At 51.6% G+C, this 16,698-nt stretch overlaps 5 protein-coding genes across 5 annotated transcripts; 3 read left to right on the forward strand and 2 right to left on the reverse strand.

Annotated features, from left to right (window-relative positions):
* Positions 1–304: 304 nt before the first annotated feature.
* On the forward strand, positions 305–2,049 carry N7510_002077 (uncharacterized protein; the record flags this gene model as incomplete). Its single annotated transcript, XM_056974004.1, has 5 exons — positions 305–501; positions 566–587; positions 639–712; positions 761–1,090; positions 1,143–2,049. The coding sequence occupies 5 exons, from the start codon at positions 305–307 to the stop codon at positions 2,047–2,049; spliced, it is 1,530 nt and encodes a 509-aa protein (XP_056839121.1).
* Positions 2,050–2,198: 149 nt separating this feature from the next.
* Positions 2,199–3,377, reverse strand: N7510_002078 (putative RTA1 domain protein; the record flags this gene model as incomplete). Its single annotated transcript, XM_056974005.1, has 4 exons — positions 2,199–2,943; positions 2,999–3,148; positions 3,205–3,304; positions 3,353–3,377. The coding sequence occupies 4 exons, from the start codon at positions 3,375–3,377 to the stop codon at positions 2,199–2,201; spliced, it is 1,020 nt and encodes a 339-aa protein (XP_056839122.1).
* A 795-nt stretch (positions 3,378–4,172) lies between these two features.
* Positions 4,173–6,831, forward strand: N7510_002079 (uncharacterized protein; the record flags this gene model as incomplete). Its single annotated transcript, XM_056974006.1, has 7 exons — positions 4,173–4,520; positions 4,571–4,843; positions 4,896–5,595; positions 5,644–5,771; positions 5,820–6,332; positions 6,383–6,443; positions 6,500–6,831. The coding sequence occupies 7 exons, from the start codon at positions 4,173–4,175 to the stop codon at positions 6,829–6,831; spliced, it is 2,355 nt and encodes a 784-aa protein (XP_056839123.1).
* Positions 6,832–7,226: 395 nt separating this feature from the next.
* On the reverse strand, positions 7,227–13,443 carry hir3 (putative transcriptional corepressor of histone genes (Hir3); the record flags this gene model as incomplete). Its single annotated transcript, XM_056974007.1, has 4 exons — positions 7,227–8,657; positions 8,710–8,865; positions 8,919–9,141; positions 9,197–13,443. 4 exons carry the CDS (start codon positions 13,441–13,443, stop codon positions 7,227–7,229), a joined length of 6,057 nt encoding a protein of 2,018 aa, XP_056839124.1.
* A 372-nt stretch (positions 13,444–13,815) lies between these two features.
* On the forward strand, positions 13,816–16,259 carry N7510_002081 (ChAPs family protein; the record flags this gene model as incomplete). Its single annotated transcript, XM_056974008.1, has 7 exons — positions 13,816–13,838; positions 13,956–14,085; positions 14,148–14,272; positions 14,328–14,608; positions 14,659–15,605; positions 15,659–16,039; positions 16,092–16,259. The coding sequence occupies 7 exons, from the start codon at positions 13,816–13,818 to the stop codon at positions 16,257–16,259; spliced, it is 2,055 nt and encodes a 684-aa protein (XP_056839125.1).
* Between the last annotated feature and the right edge of the window lie 439 nt (positions 16,260–16,698).

Raw genomic sequence — 16,698 nt, forward strand, 5'->3', positions numbered from 1 at the left:
TACAGATTCTAAAAAGTGCTACGGGTTTGCTTCAAGACCGACTATCTATACCTGAACCCGTAAATTTGTACTATCTCAGATAGTGCTAAGTCCAAAGGTCCTACGCGTCTTCTCATATGCAGATCCACAAACGAATGATTCAAGGGGCACACACCCATTCCTGTCACGAGGAGCTCCGGCCACGATGTAGAACTGATCAATGCTCCAAGGGCATGCCAAGGCTTGACGATTTTCGATCACTTTTGACCATGTCATGAACTGCTTCAACGTTCAACAGTGACGACTTTCTCAACGGCAGCTCAATATGCCCCTAAACTCCTCCCTGCTCGACAGTGAACCCAAAACCTTCGTTCGAAAACACCTGCAAGATCATAATCTCGAGCTCACCGTGGACGGCCAATTCGTGCGATGGCAGCGAGATAACCCCAAACATCCTCGAAACTGGACTGTTCGCCGCAAGTGTTATGATATGGGGCTGATATGTCTCTTGGATCTTTTCATGTATGAATGGCCCTGTGCGATCTCAAAGTTCTACGTGGCTGATCGGTACCCTTATTTTATCTAGAACGGCGACGAGTACCGCGGGCGTAAGTCAACCAACATGCACCTCCATTGCTTGATATTCACGATTTTCATAGGCAGCGGTAGCATCCGAAGCGCGCGTCGAATACGGCATGAGCCATACGCTCTCCACGTTCTCTTTTGTGACCGTGTACGAGCTACAAGTCCTAATTTGAAGGCCCAAGCTAATAGCTTGCAGGTTTCTTCTTGGTCAGGTAGTAGGCAGCATCGTGCTCCCGCCATGGTCCGAATCATTTGGCCGGAAAAAACTCTACATAATCAGCGGCGGATTTAGCAGTCTCTGCTGCATGGTCATTGGACTTGCTCCCGTGCTGAGTGTAGCTATCATCATGAGAGTGTTTGCAGGCATGCTCTCTGCAATACCATATACGATAGCCGGGGGAAGCATCGAAGATATGTTCAATTCGCAAGCAAGAATCTGGGTTGTGTTTGTTTGGACAGTTGCGTCAAATATTGGGTTGATTATTGGGCCGATCATGAGTAGCTATATCATTTCTGGGCTGAGATGGTAAGTACCCTGTTTACTGAGTATCATCAATGCTGACTTTGACCTAATACAGGAGATGGGTTTTCTACATCTACGCCACAATCCTCGGCCTGATCGCATGTCTCCTTTGTTTAATCCGCGAATCTCGTCCTTCGTTTCTTCTCGCCCGTGAAGTCAAACGGCTACGTGCAAATGAACCAGCAATCCCGCCAGCCTTGAACCATGACCATTCACCCTCTTTATACGCCTTCGCCAAGGATGCCCTCTTCCGGCCAGCCCAGCTCTTTTTCAAAGAACCAATCATTTTCACCATTGCCGTGATCATCGCCATCGCATTCGCCCTCGTATACATCTTTACTGAGGCACTACAGCCGATCTATGAATCCATGGGATTCTCTTCCTCACAAGCCTCCCTGATATTCATGGCAATCGGCCTGGGAACGTGTTTCAGCGCCCTAACCCGCGTACTGGATAATCACATCTTCACGCTGCGCAGACGAAAGGGTCAGATCGTCAAGCCGGAAGACAAGCTTGTTGGCCTGGCTATTGGTGCACCGGTGCTAGCTATCGGGTTGTGGTGGTTTGGCTGGACCATCCCACCGAAAGTGCATGGCCCAGACGCACCGTGGATTGTGCCTACCATTTCTCTAGTCTTTGTTGGCTATGCTCTGACGGAGCTGGATACGGTGCTGTATGGTTACATCTCAGATAGCTATCTGAGCTATTCAGCTAGCGCCACGGCGGCGGTCGCGTTTCTGCGTGCAATGCTCTCGGGGACGTTTCCGCTGTTTACGCGGCAGATGTTTGATGGACTAGGTGCTAATATTGCGGTCTCTGTGCTGGCTGCCGCGGCGACTGTCTTTTGCGTAGTGCCGCCCTTGTTTATTTGTTATGGAGAGCGGATTCGGGGGCGGAGTCCCTTTGCCAGATATAGCTTGGAGATTCAGGAGGAGATGGGGAAAGATGAGGATGATTTTTGATCTTTTTGTCATATATAGTTTGAAGGGGCTGAGTGTCCATTAATAATGTTCTATAAATCAGGGGAAATAGCCGAGAAACCAAAACAGTAAAGAGAGAATCGCTGGAAAATTCAGATGAGAGACGGCGAGTTATGTCACAACATGATATCTCATGCTTCCTGTGACCGAGGAGAAGACTCGTCGTTCTTCTGGGCTTCATCTGTCTCCCAGAACTTGTTCAGTCTATCTCGCTTGGAAAACATCCCACCAATATCAAAGGGGTCCACGACCGTAAGGGCCCAATGGCGCTTATCCTCATATCCTGGCCCCTCAACCTCAGTCACACCATCAGTCGCAAGATAAATATTGTTCGAACGGGGTAAGCATTGCATGGGATGGAAGATATTGAGCATGGAGGAATTGCAAAACATAACCGTCGCCTCAAAGAAGTAGAAGAACCATTCCTGCTTGAGAATGGGACTAATTTGACTCATGCTGTGAATATTGGCGACATTGAGACTAGCCTCGGTGAAGTACTCGACCGTCCGGTAGATGGTACGGATAGTGATGAGCGTGCAGCTGCAATACAAGACTATCAGAGCGCGCTTGACTTTGTGGTTCAGCACACCGGCACGGGAGCAATTGGAGTGGAATTTGCCTGCTAGCGCGACGAATGCTGCCATCAGGACAATCTGCAGGATTAGCGCGGCCTTGAGCAGTCCTTTCCCGATTGCCTCGGAGCCAGGATTATCGCTGTTAGCTAGGCGCGAAGCGCCGTTTGCTGTAAGGACCTCGATCACGACTCCTAGCGCGATAAAGGTCGTATATACCCGGCCTGGGTGAATGGGCGAGTGGTACGGGATGTAGTACAGGATGCGACCAAGGATGAAGTAGTTGGCTCCTTCGTAGACAGGTCTGGTCGTATTTGTTAGTAAGGAGTATAGAGAGGTTGGAGGGGGTCTAATCTTACGGTCCAGCCAGTAGAAGAACAGTACTCGCAATATAGATATTCAGATTCCCCCATTGTCCGAATGCAGCGATGCTGCGTAGGACAAAACCTGCCGTGAAGAGGAGCGCCGACCATGGAAGAAGAGATGTCACCTTCCAGGATTTATATTTGCTGCGGCCAACTGTTAGTCTGTAGAAGACTTTGCTAGGGCTGCGCGGCCGACATACTAGCATTGGAAGAGATGGAAGAGTCCCGACGTGGCGAACATGATCGCAAAGGCGATCGGAGCACCTTTGTTCGGAGCATAGAACCACAGACTGCCTGGCTCTGCGTCGGGTTAGACATTTAGTCTGGAAATGCTGGTGTCGCACTCACGGTATGACGACCTAGATTCCAGCATGGTGGCAGATAGGGGAGGGAGCAAGGAAAATCAGGGGAAAAGAGTGTTGGTGATATGAGTTGGTTCAAGTACACGCGGATCTGGACGTTCGGAGGTTCGTTGATTAAACTGTTTAAACCATTCAAAGACCATCTGGGACGGGGCCTGGTAGATATAGCCGCAGCCGACATCGTGGAAGCTGAGAGCCAAGAACAAGCGAAAACGAGATTTAGCCCGTTACAGTAGCCCTGGCGGGCAAGACGGGCCAACCAGGGGCGGCCCCAGCCGAGCCACTTGTAAGGCAGCGAGTAAAACATGGTTTGGGGGTCGAGGCGCAGACAACGTGGGGCCAATACGAGCAGAGGTTCTACAGAAAGGTGGTGGATTGCACTGCGGAAAAGCCCCTAGCTCGACCAAAAGGGGCAAGTTTCGTATTGGCCCACGCCATGCTGAGTGTTTCTAGAAGGGTAACGATCGCTCAGCCTTGTCCGCCAAAACCTTATCGCGGGATTTGTCCCAGTTGGAGTTGGTTAGTCATCTCGAACATCTAGTTGCCCTGACAACAAACACCGGTCCATATCGGGAAATATCAACGTAAGATCTGTCGACACTTCAACACCTGTGCTTGCCAGCCCATCCCCATCTCTCTCATCCTGCCAGCTCTGATCCACCATCACCACCGGCCGAGTATCCCTCTTCATCGGACCGGGGCACGCTGTCCACCTTTCCCTTTCAGCCTTACCGCGCCGTCGAGCAGTCCTTTCTGTTTGGCTCCGTCAGTCCACGCTCACTCGCGCTCCCGGAGCAAGTGCCATCATGCCTTCCACACACCCCCAGACCTCGCTCTTTCAAGTCTACCTCCGTCTGCGCCCGCCCATCTCGCCCAAGCAGAATGAGCCGGAGCGCTTCCTGACAGTCGAGAAACCCGAAGTCGCCCAGGATGAGGAGATCGTTCCGCCAGTCCCCACACATATCACTCTTCAGCCTCCCAGCGACTCGCGCAAACGTGCAGTCGAGAAGTTTGGCTTCACCAAAGTCTTTGAAGAGAATGCCTCGCAGTTGGACATCTTTCATGACACGGGAATGGAGTCTCTTGTCAAGGGCGTGCTGAAGGAGGGTCGTGATGGACTGGTCGCGACCCTAGGCGTGACAGGCAGCGGAAAGGTCTGATAGATAATCCTTCGAGTGACGACGAAGCTAATGAGCGAATGCAGAGTCACACGATTCTCGGGTCTAAGACCCAACGAGGAATCACTCAGATGGGTCTGGACGTCATCTTCCGATCGCTCGAGCCAACCTTAAAGACGGCGGACGGCATCAGCCCCATGATGCTCGCATCGCTTGCTGCAGCAGATGCGTCCGAAGCGCGACTATTCTCGGCGCAGACATTCCTGGAAGCCGTCTATGGCGAAATTAATACCGATCGTGGCCGCACTTCACGAGCACAAACACCGATGAGCCCATCTCGTGCTCACACTCCCCTGACGGTACGGAACCCTATTGCCCATCAAGGATCGGCGAGCAGCCTTCCCGCCACAGCTGGACCATGTCTTTCAAAGCCTGGAAGCCCCCCAAGGCGGACATCACTCCTCTTTCAACCCCCAATCGCGCGGACCAACCCGGCCATGGCCCCCGGTCGATCGAGCGTTCCGGCAGGATGAACCCCGGATTTCCTACCCCCTCCCCTACACGCGTCCCATTTTGTATGATTCTTTCTTCGCTAAACGACTTTACGTCTATAAGGAACCGTCCCCTGCCCTGGTATTCCCTCGTCGCAACCCGCGTGAACGCCCAAGCGCCCTTCCCAGACTTCCCGATGTGAGCCATCTAGCCGTGGACCTGAATCACGACTCGGACTACGTGGTTCTGGTGTCCATGTACGAGGTTTACAATGACCGGATATTTGATCTCTTGTCTCCGTCGCTTGTTGTAAATACTATGTCTCGCGGAAACAACCAAAAGGATGGACGACGGCCATTGCTATTCAAACCTACCGAAGGATCACCGGATCGAAAAGTTGTGGCGGGCTTGCGCAAGATTGCGTGCAGCACTTATGAAGAGGCCTTGGCTATCCTAGATGTTGGTCTGACTGAACGCAGAGTGAACGCTACGGGGTCGAACAGTGTCAGCTCTCGAAGCCACGGTTTCTTCTGCCTGGAAGTCAAGAAGCGGTCACAGGGAAGACGTTATGGTGAAGTAAACTGGGAAGGAAATACTCTCACCATCGTGGACTTAGCTGGTAAGTAACACTCACATCCAACGGGATGTCATGGCTGATGAGATTTAGGATCTGAGCGAGCAAGAACGGCAAAGACAGCCGGTGCAACACTCGCAGAGGCTGGTAAGATCAACGAGAGCTTGATGTACCTGGGCCAATGCCTGCAGATGCAGAGTAATCTCCAGGATGGGAACAAGGTATGCCCTCTTTGGTACCACGTTCTCTCATTTACTAATGCACTCTAGACGACACTCGTTCCTTTCCGCCAGTGCAAACTCACCGAGCTCCTATTCTCAAATTCCTTCCCATCGGCAAATCAAATGTCTCGAGGCCATCATCCTCAAAGGGCAATCATGGTCGTCACAGCAGATCCTCTCGGAGACTTCAACGCTACATCCCAGATCCTTCGCTACTCGGCGTTAGCTCGTGAAGTCACCGTTCCACGAATTCCTTCCGTCACAGAATCCATTATGTCGCACTCGTCCAGCAAGAGTGGACGCACCTCTCCCAACTACGCATTGGGCGAAGAGCTTGACCGGGCCGCAGCCGAGATTTCTCGACTGACAAGCGACATGCAAACTCTTGCTATCAAGCTCGCTGAAGAAGAGATTGCGCGTGACGAAACTGCAATTATGCTTGGCGCTGCCGAGGAACGATGTCTCATGATTGAGCAAGAAGTCCGAGAAGAATGTTGGGCTGAGATGGATGAGAGGATGGAAGAGGAACGGAGACGGTGGCAGAATGCCTGGGAAGAGCAGGTTAGTTTTTTCCCGTCGATGTGCTTCGGGTAATGGCTAACAAGTTCCAGGCTGGACGTGCAGATGAGCACATGGACAAGAAGATCGAACTATTTTCTCGTGGTTTCCAAAGTGAGTGACGGACCTACCCTAAATATCCCAGAACCTGTAAACTGAACGACTTGCAGTCTATGAAGACCCTAAACAATCGACGAACGAAAGGGTTGAGGAACTGGAGAACGAAAATGAACAGCTTCGTCGCCGACTCGCCGCTCTCGAGCGCGAGATGAACTCCCAATCCCCAACCAGAAAACCCAGAGCTAAGAACGGCCCGACCACTCGCTCGTCTAATCTACTTGGTCGTGAGAGTGATATTGAGAATGCACTCCAACGGCTGGATCACCTGAAGATTGCAGATGGCATGTTCTCGCCTTCTTCGCCAGCGCCTACATCTCCGGGGAAGAAGCCGCGGAAAATGGCGACGAGGAAATGGGACCTAGGTCCCGAGGATCAGCTTTAAGAACTGCGAGCATCGTTCTTTTCTGTTCATGACTGTTATGATTCTACTTCTCATTCTTCAAACTTGTTCAATCACGCCTTGAGGTTTTCGTTCATTTTGTTAATTTTTCACCCGGGGCTCTTATGAATGACGGATTGGATATACCAGAATTAAGATATCACCGGTCGAGGCGTTCTGGGATCGTTCAGTTCATACTTGCATTGGGAAATAATAATGATACAAGAGTTCCATGCGATAAATGACTGGCCCTGTTTATTGTACAAGCAAGCCCATCTTCAAGAAAACGCCTTGGTTTCCAAAAATCTACGTCCATGAATGGGATCCTTCCATGAAACCAACCAACCCAGCCCATTCCCGCGCCAGAAGAGCAAAAACGGCCCAGACTACAAAACATCTCATTGCCCGGCCGGCGTAACATCCATCGGTTCTGGTTCACCGGCATCTTCGCTTTTGACCGGAGCATTCGACTTGGCAAATTCACTTGACTGCTCAGCCGCATTGCTGCGTTCTTCCTTCTCTTCTTTGCCACCATCACCCGGCTTCGGTTCCGCTTCGGTATCCTGCATCTCCTCGTCTTCAGGTTCATTGTCGCCTTCTCCACCCTCGCCGTCACCGTCACCGTCACCCTCTTCACCTTCCAAAGCATCTGTCTCAGCCTCTGTTGCGACCTGGTCACCGTCGTCGTCACCGTCACCGTCGTCATTGTCATGGTCGTTCCCAGCTTCATCTTCACTGCCATCTCCATCACCCTCGTCAGCACCCTCGTTCCCACTGCCCGGGTCGTCAGCCTCAGAGACGGGGTCGCTCTTGCCCAGGTTCGGTGTAGAGCCCAGTTTCTGCTCTACTGTTTTGGACTGTTTGTCTGCCTCGCTGAGTTCCGTATCATCTGCGCTGTCCTTAGGACCGTCATTCTTTCCACCATCCAGATCCCCTGATGTGGGGGTTTGCATGGAAGCATCACGAGGTGCCGACGTAGGAGCCGTTGCAGTAGTAGTAGAGGCAGCAGTCGCGTTAGCGGACTGCTCAGTGTCACCAGCAGCGGTGACCTTGCTCGTCGCGGTGCGGGGCGCCAACTTTAGATTGACGATGGTGTCTGCTCGTTTCTGGATGTCGCGGCGGGCGATACCCTTAGTACGGCCACGGGGAGCAGGGGCGTCGGACGCAGGGACGGAGGTCGAAGGCGTAGATGTTTCCGTTGGACCGTCACCTGCCATGAGGAGGTGATCCACCTTCATCTTTTCCTTGTTGTCTTCGTTCTCTTGCTCAATGAGAAGCGGCATGTTGATCTCATAGAGGCGAGAGTAAAGGTCTGCGATGAGGTCCTCGAACATGGTGACTTTCATGAGGTTGTTATTGAGCTTTTTCAGCTCCAGCGAGTCCCGGATCAATTCCAGCAGTGGTTGGCTCTCTGGAACAAGCCGAGTGAGGCTTTCCAGACGGGCTGTCTTGGTGGAGAACTCCTCCCAGCCAATGGGCTTGAACACGCCTTCTTCGTGTCCCTCCCTGATTTTGGCTGCTCTACGGATCATCTTAGCGTATAGTAAGCAGCTATCCTCCCACAGCTTGGTGTGGTTGATGAAATCGCCCTGCTTCTTTCTCACGCGGCGAAGTAGCTGGTCCAGGCTTGCCCGGTCGTCGAGTTGATCCAGAAGGCCAACGAAAAAGTATACGTAGCGTGTGGTGTAGACGAAATGTCTCCCTGGTCGTTCGAATTCCGGTCGCCAGACCTGAATAGTCAACGTCTTGGTGAATATTTGTGAAAGTTCTTGCTTGGCTGCGGCCGCAGCAGTAGCGTCTTTCTGGGCGTCGTAGATAACATGGGCGGCCTAGAAGTGGTAAGCAGAGTAACAAGGAAGAATAATGAACAAAACCACATACTCTAGCGCTCATGCGATGGTGCCAATTGGACTTATCTGCACTCTTAAACTTCCGGATAACTTCAAGAATATACGCCTTCCAAGTCTGGATGTCGGTAGGCGCCTCGATCTTTTGAGCCCAGGGTGTTGCAAGGAGAGTCTTGCTACCCTCAGCTGGCTGTATATGTCTTAGTGAACAGAATCCATCAGGGCAGTGGCATCTAAACTTACCGTTAATTTACCTTGAACCACAAGTTTGTGCACGATAGACACGAGCTTGAAGTGAGGCTCAAAGATGGGATCAGAGCGCGAATCCTTCCGCTGCGGTAGTGCCGTAATCGCGTCCAGAAGAGCGTCCAGCACATCCTGCATCTCGACCCGCTTGGATGTGGTCCTCGCAGAGTCATCGCTGTTAAACATCTTCCAGAGACACTTGGTAAGTGTGTAACGAGCACTGTAAGCGGTCAGTATTCCCTGTATTCATGTGATCTTTAGCCGGTTGTACTCACATCCATCGCTTCGAACTGTTCCCGATAGCTCTCTTGAGAAGGTTGCTCGCGAAATACCACACCGAATACTGGGACATTTCTTTGAATGGCTTCTGCTTGTACATATTCTGGCTCTCCTCGCTACTGTAGTGACGATCGAATTCCGCAAGACTGAATGGGCCCATGGAGAGCGGCTCGCGGGAAGATGAGTACATGCGGAGACCAAAATCGGCATACAGGTCAGACAGGAGAGCTCGTGTTTCGGCCGTGGGCTCGGCGGTTCTGACTGCAGTCGAGACCGCCATCGCGTAACAGTGAATTGCATGGCGTTGCGTGGTCGCCAGGTCCGCACGGTTATTGTTGATTTTGTCCGCAGCCCAAGTGATGTCCTCTTCCAGCTTGGAGTCGAATGCCTGTGCAAGCCGGTACCAAGTTTCCCATCTCCCCGAGCCATGATCTAGGTCTTGTCTGAAGAAGGTGATAGCATCATCGAGCTCCGTTGTGGATCCAGGGGTGAGTCGCTTTTGGGAGCGGAATTTCGTGAGTGTAGCATGGCCGAGAAGGAAATACCAGCCTTTCACCGCAATCTTTGCATTCTCCGTAGGCACGGTTGTCGTCGAAAGCTCCGCTACTCCTTGAACGGCTCGGAGAAGATTCGCGGGATTAATCGGGGTCTTGAGGTAGGTATTGATGATGCGTCTGTTGAAGGACAACTGAGGGGTCTGCGAAGATGGCTTCGCTGGGCCAATCGCCTGCTGCATTTTTTCGATTGTGGTTTTCAGCTCTGACTTTGATAGATCTTTCATGTTCATTTTGTTGGTCTGGGACATCACAAAGTCAATCATCATGATAGCCGTAGGGCGATCCAGTTTTTCGGCTGGACAGCCATGATCAGTCGTTCCATCAAAAGGCGAGAATTTGATGCCATGGAGATCGTAAAGCACTTGACAGACATCAAATTCATAGTCACCTTTTGTTTCGTGGTCGAGCAATTCGGACTTGATGAGCTTGAGGAATCGCTTTTGCGAATATCTGCACATGGACCTGACGCCAAGGGCACTGTGCACCGACCGAAGGAAATGGATGCGGTCTTCGAAGGGCTCGTCGAACAGCTCCTTGTTCTGAGAAATTGCCTCGATGAAAAGAGTGTACAACAGAATCCAGCAGCGAACATAAGTCTCGCGCATCCTTTCTTTGAAATTTTCGAGAGATTTTGCCAAAGCACCTCGAAGATCACGTCCGGAAGTCTGACCGACACGCACCGAATCCTCGTACAACACAAAGCTGTGGAGAAGCCTTGCCAGACGGGCCACCGCGGAGATGGAAGCGTGCAAGTGCTCCATATCGACACATTCGTAGGCCTTCTCTGCCTCTTGAAGAATGAGTGGAATAGCTTTGGTCATGATACCATCGAGTGTCTTCAACCAGCCAAGCAGAGCGAACTGGCGCCGATCGCTGGCTTCTTCATTGTGCTTCACAGCTTCAATCTCTGTCATGATCAATTCTATACTGCGGAGATAGCAGGAGACAACCTTCGGAGAATAATCAATGGCTCGATATGAGTCTTGCAATCTTCTCCAGAGAAACAGTCGCAGTGTCGCATCACCACGATCCAAAAAAGAAGCCATCTCGTTGAGATTTGAAGATGGATGATTTGGGTCATTATCCTGGGCTGGGCCTTCATCATACTCAATAAATGAGGGCTCAAGAATGGGTTCAATAGCTTCAATAAGAGACACTGGGTCTTCCGTCTCCGAGTTGAACACCTTAGCAAAGAAATCCATGCACTTGAGCTTCAAGACCTCATGATCTATGGCGGCAGCAGATAGCTCGGTCATTATCGAGTTGTTCACGAGGTTAATAACCGGATCACCCATGGACTGTAGCATTTGCTTCAGATCTTGAAGGCAAAGCAGGACATGTTCTCGTTGGGCCTCGCCAGAAAGGTTTACGTGGAAGATGGATGTCCACAGATGTCGAAGAATGATATTCTGACGATGTTCACCAGCCGGCCCATGATCGACAAAGTGGCTAAGCGCTGTTCGAGCGAGCATGCCCCATCTTGATAGACGGTCTCGTTGTGCTAGCCTGATGTCCTGGCTGGCCTCACTGCTTGGATTGTCGACAGAGGCGTACTTATCCAGGTGCAGTTCGTAAACGTTTTGAATCATCTCAAGCAAAGAGAAATCGCTCGTTGTGTACTGGAAGGGAGTTTTAGGTCCAGAGATGAAGATTCGACGCTCGAGGCTGGTGACATGATCACAAGACTTTTGGTAGATAAATTCATCTTCTTTGAGCAAAAGTTGCATCAAAGTCTCCTTCAAGCCATCAGGCCAAATAAAAGACTCGTAGCTGGACTTCATAACGGGCCAGTCTGGGGTTTCTTTGCCGAATTCAGGCATGAGCAGACATTTGATCCACTCGTACGAGACCTCGTGGGGGTGCAACCAGTCACCGTTGACTGTATCCGAAAACGCGTATAGCTCGTCCCCCGAAGGTAATTCCATTTCAAGAGGGGGTTTGCGAGACGATTTCCTCGAATGCTCCAGGAACACGGCCAGGCCAGATTTGCTTGTGCCGTGAATGTCCTTCAAAGAGGAAATATCATCCTTTCTGTGAATCAACTTGGACTTCTCATCGTTCCAAGTTTTGATGATGCCCCGGAAGTCTTGGAACAGCCTGACCTCAATGTCTTCGGACGGATCGCTGGTGTCGATTGTTGATGCTTTCTCCCTCAGCTTCTCAATGCTACCAAGTGCTTCAACACCAAACTTTGAGAAGAGAGAATTGAGAGTGCCGAACATCCAATCATCAGAATTAACAAACACCTCCAGACGATCTTCGTAGTATTTCTCCTGGTCAAAAGCGACCTCATCGGTTTGCATGACGCCTTCCACAATGGACTCTCGAGCCCGAGTCCGCCGGCTCTTCATTCGTCCTGTCTCCGGATGCTCCTCGTTCGCAGCAGATGCAGACGATCGTTTGCGTCCATTCATAGCAGATTCCTCTGGGTTTGCGTCCTCCTCTTCGGCCTGTGTCTCAGCTGGCTGGTTGGATTGACCTCCAAGTGATTCCATAAGTTGTTTCTCTGCGCTTTGGTCAATGGAGGCATATTCTTCACTTGGCTCCAATGCCTCCTCTGTGTCTTTGTGAGTAGATGCTTCTGGTTCCGGGCCAGCTTCCGTTGTCTCCAGCATGTCGACGTCTTCAAGTTCAACTTTGGTGTCGACTTCGTCAGTTTTCGTGGCGTCTTCTTGCTCATCCATCTCTGATACTGTCTGCGAGTCCCTTGGTGGTATAGTGATTCCCAGGGACGTATTTGGGACAGCAGAACTCGGAGCTTCTTCCTCGTCAGAAAGCGCCTGAAGAAGGGCTTGTCCAACTGACATCCAGGTCGAGTCAGAAGGAGTTATTTGCCGTCGAGACATGTGGAAAGCAAGGGGACCTTTGGACGCATCCAAATCGTGCAGATCGGTGGGAAGAGCTGGTAGGTATGGATATGGATCTGCATGTTGCTTCAAATACTTCAAAACCGCTTTCTTCGGCTGCTTGACAGGCACTTGAGAAGAAGAAGCCCTGTCTCCAAGAGACTGCAGCGTGCCCCGCAGACGCTCCTCTGCAAAGATCTCCTCCAAGCCTAGTTGTTCTGGTCGTACCTCCAGGCGATTGTCGTCGTCAGCGAGAACGCTTTCCAGGCAGTATCGAACCAGGCGATAGCTGTTAAGGGCGCTGCCGAGTCGTGCACTTTGTCTCCATAGGTGGAGATCGGTGTCGTCACGCTCCAGAGCTTCCGCGAAGGATCCAATAGCAGTTTTTGAAGATCCGGCAATTCTGCTTGCCAGCTCCTTCGCATTTTCCGAGGTCTTGGGAGCGTTCCGCAACGACTCCTGCAAGCAATCAAGAACGTATTGGCCGTGATTCTTGTAGGACAGGTAGAGCGTCTGAAACAGGCTAGATGTAGCATCGCCGACATTGAACCCGGCGATAACATCCGCAACGCCTTCGTCCAATGCCACGACAGACTGAGTATCTTGCGATGCGCCTCTTTTGAAATCCGATATGGACTCTGGATATTTGAAAATCTCCGAGTTGAGAAGCAGATCGTATGCTTCCTTCGCCTGAGCGAAGAACTCGGGACCTTGCGCGTGAAGTTTCAATGCATTTTGGTAAAGCTTCAGAGCCTCCTCGATCTGAAGCTCCTTGGTGTCGTCAACCTCCTCTTCAATGGCCTCGTCAGGCTCCACATTCAGGGCGACCCAGCTCGCCATGATGCGAGCTCGCCTGGGACTGAAAGGTCTTTCACAGACTGTCAGAGAGAAAGCGCACAGTCACCAGCATCGCTGAGAACCAGACGACTGCTGGAGATGGCGAATCAAAGGGAGCCGTGGTTGCTGAAAGAGCGTCGACGGACCCCGTGATTCACTTCAACACGCATCACGCGTTGTGTCTGCCTGAATTTGATGCCTTATTGCCTGAGGGATCATCAATCAATCCATCCCGTCTCAATGTTTGGCAACTGCTTCCGCATTCCCCTCCGCATCCTCCAAAGACACAATCTCCCCCTAACGTCGCCCAATTCCCTTTCTCGTCCTTTGCCGTGACACCTTGCTTCTCATCCTCTCTGCGACTGTGCAGGCGCCATGGTTGCGCCCGCTGTCCCCGAGTATGTTCTTTGACCCCGTCTACGTGTTCCCGGGCACTCGTGCGCATGGCACTGTTCACTATCGGCAGCCCCTCATAATGCACAACCGGTAGGATCTGTGGCTGACTGTGAATTCAGGATCCATGAGGAGGAGGATCTCTTTGTTGCGGTCGATGCGCGAACAGAGTCTTTACAGAGCTTGCGAGAATTAGGTCCCCCCGACCTGGTGTATCTAGTCAAGCAACCCAAAACCAGTGGGACCCGACAGGTATGCTTCTCTCTTTCTGTCTGATTTTATATGGAGAGCTGACGGGATTGCGCTCCTCACAGACCGGGGTGTACCACCATGTCACCGGAATCGACGCTTCGTCCTCGGCTAGTTTGGCAGCCTACGTGAACACATTGACCTTCTCGCCCCTCGACAAAACACACAAGGTGGTTTCAGGAATCTACTGGTTAGATCAACGCACGATGGAGACAATACAACCTTCTTTGCTGACATCTACATAGTTGCTACAATGCCTTTTCACACCTCGACATGCGGGTCGAAGTCAAGATCCCCGGAAGCTTGGAGAGCTACTGCATTGACGAGCGCGGTGACAAGCGTGTGGCGACAGAGGCTCTCTGGCTGGAAACATTCCTCTGTGCTGTCCTACGTGCCTACTTGTATGCCGATAATGGAAGTGGGGATGCGATCAAGAAGATTGTGGGAGTGCGGCGGTTCAATCCGGTCACAAACACGGAGATGGAACACAAATTCTTGGAGGCGGCAGAGAAACTATTCTTTATGGGTAAGTTGGCCATGCTCTGTTCGCCCCCAGCCTAGTTGACAACCTCCCAGGGCGGCAATTGAGCTCCGATCCCGAAACCCAAGTCCCGAATACCGTGAGCAACCACTTGACCTCGGGGCTCCTAAAATATATCCACACAACTGGTCGCTACACATCTGGGATTAACCTCTTCGAGAAGCTCCGGACTCGGGATGTGGAAGTGTCGTCACTTCTGGCGAAGGTTCAGATCATGGCAGACGAGGAAGTGCAAGCTGTGCGGTTGATGTATGACGCTCTGCAAGATGTGCCGATGGACTACGCTTTGCTAGATGAGCAGGCTTCGTTCTGCCAAAGCAAAGGAGAAGGCGAGATGGCCTTGGAATGCGCCAAGCGAGCTGTCACTGCTGCGCCGAGCGAGTTCACTACCTGGGCTCGTCTGGCAGAAGTCTACGTCAGTCTGGAGCAGTGGGACCTTGCGCTTTTGACCCTCAATTCCTGCCCCATGTTCACGTATCAGGACAAGGATACCCCGCGTATGCCGCAGCCGTCTCGCATCATGCTTCCGATCCTTGCGGAGAGTATTCTGGAAGAAATTGACGAAGGCCAGCCGAAGCAGGGTGACCCCCACGACTATGTTCACCCATCTCTCCGGAAGTTGCACGCAGCCGCCTATCAAGGCACGTTCCTCAAGGCCTACAATCTGCTGACAAAGATCGCTGCTGCAATTGGTTGGGATCAACTGCTCAAGGTCCGCAGCGAGGTTTTTGTGATGGAAGAGGAGTATCGTGTTGAGCGGAAGCATGTGCCCAAACCTGCCGAGACACTTGATGCGGAGAGGAATGGCGATGGCGTTGAGGAAGATGAAGAAGACACCGGCTCTGTGTCTGGTCCCGGATTCGCACAGGAGTCTGCTGAGGACACTCCCAGCGGCAACGGAGAAGAAACTCAGCCTGGCATGTCGATCGAGCGACCCGAGCAAACGGTCGCATCCGAAGTCGTCAAGTCTGGCAACGAAGATGTAAGTTTTTTGTAGACTTGTTGGTTTGATATGGATATTAATCTCCTTTCTAGCCGGTTGGCGACCCATCACACGAGACATACTCACAGTTCCGCAACAAGCGCCTGTGTGAGCGTTGGCTGGACAATCTGTTCATGGTTCTCTACGAAGACCTTCGCATCTACACCATCTGGCGGACGGAGATGGCCCAGTTCCGGCAACAGGCAATGGAGTACAAGAAGTCGGCGACGGAGTGGGAGATCCTTGGCGAGCTTGCGGAGCGCCTGGACCACTTTGATGAGAGCATCGAAGCCTATCAGAACTGTCTTGCCATCCGGTTCTCTCCGAAAGCGATGCGCGGACTCCTGAAGCTATACGAGCAGCAGAACGATACGCGTGGGATGTTGGGTGCTTTGATTCGTCTGATTGCCTGGCAGTATCGATGGTACTCTGAAGTATGTTTTCCCTCTCCCCTAATGTGTTGGGATTGTATTGACCCATTTCTAGTTCTCGCCTGAGCTCTTATTCATGGTCCGCAAACTCATCGAGGATGAAGGCGCCGTCAAGGTCCGAAGCATTGTCCAGGCTACCAACCTGCCGCAGCCTGTCTTGGACCTCACGCACCAGTACTGCCAGCTCTGTGCCATGTTCCGCAGCAGTGGTAGTGATGCTTGAGGTGTATCTGTCTGTTTTGCTCGGCGTGGTACTGTCTGGGGCGAGAGAGCGTTACGCCGACCTAGGTTCATGACCATCCATTGATAACGCTTGTTGTTTTTGTCCCTGTTTGATTCATTCATAACGTAATTCCCCGTTTCCCAAATGTCAGTAGGTATTTTAGAGGGTACATATATATATTTCATTGTGTCAAGTGTTTTCTCGTCCTGACATAGCTTTTAGTGAACAGTAGGGTTTGACTCAACCAGATGAGCGACTCACTAAAACTGTTGACAAGTGGATTCGAGTTGCATTGGATTGGTCCACCACACTAGCATTTACTCTACATTCTACCGAACTACTGAGCAGAAATATTTTGGAACCGGCTGGCTTTCTTGAGCCCAATCAAGACGAAGTTGACTTGGAAGACTGTGCGGGAAGAGCAAGGCTTTGTACATAG

This window comes from Penicillium lagena (assembly GCF_028827675.1).
Source record: "Penicillium lagena strain IBT 129212 chromosome Unknown utg000001l_segment0_segment0, whole genome shotgun sequence".
Taxonomy (NCBI): Eukaryota; Fungi; Ascomycota; class Eurotiomycetes; order Eurotiales; family Aspergillaceae; genus Penicillium; species Penicillium lagena.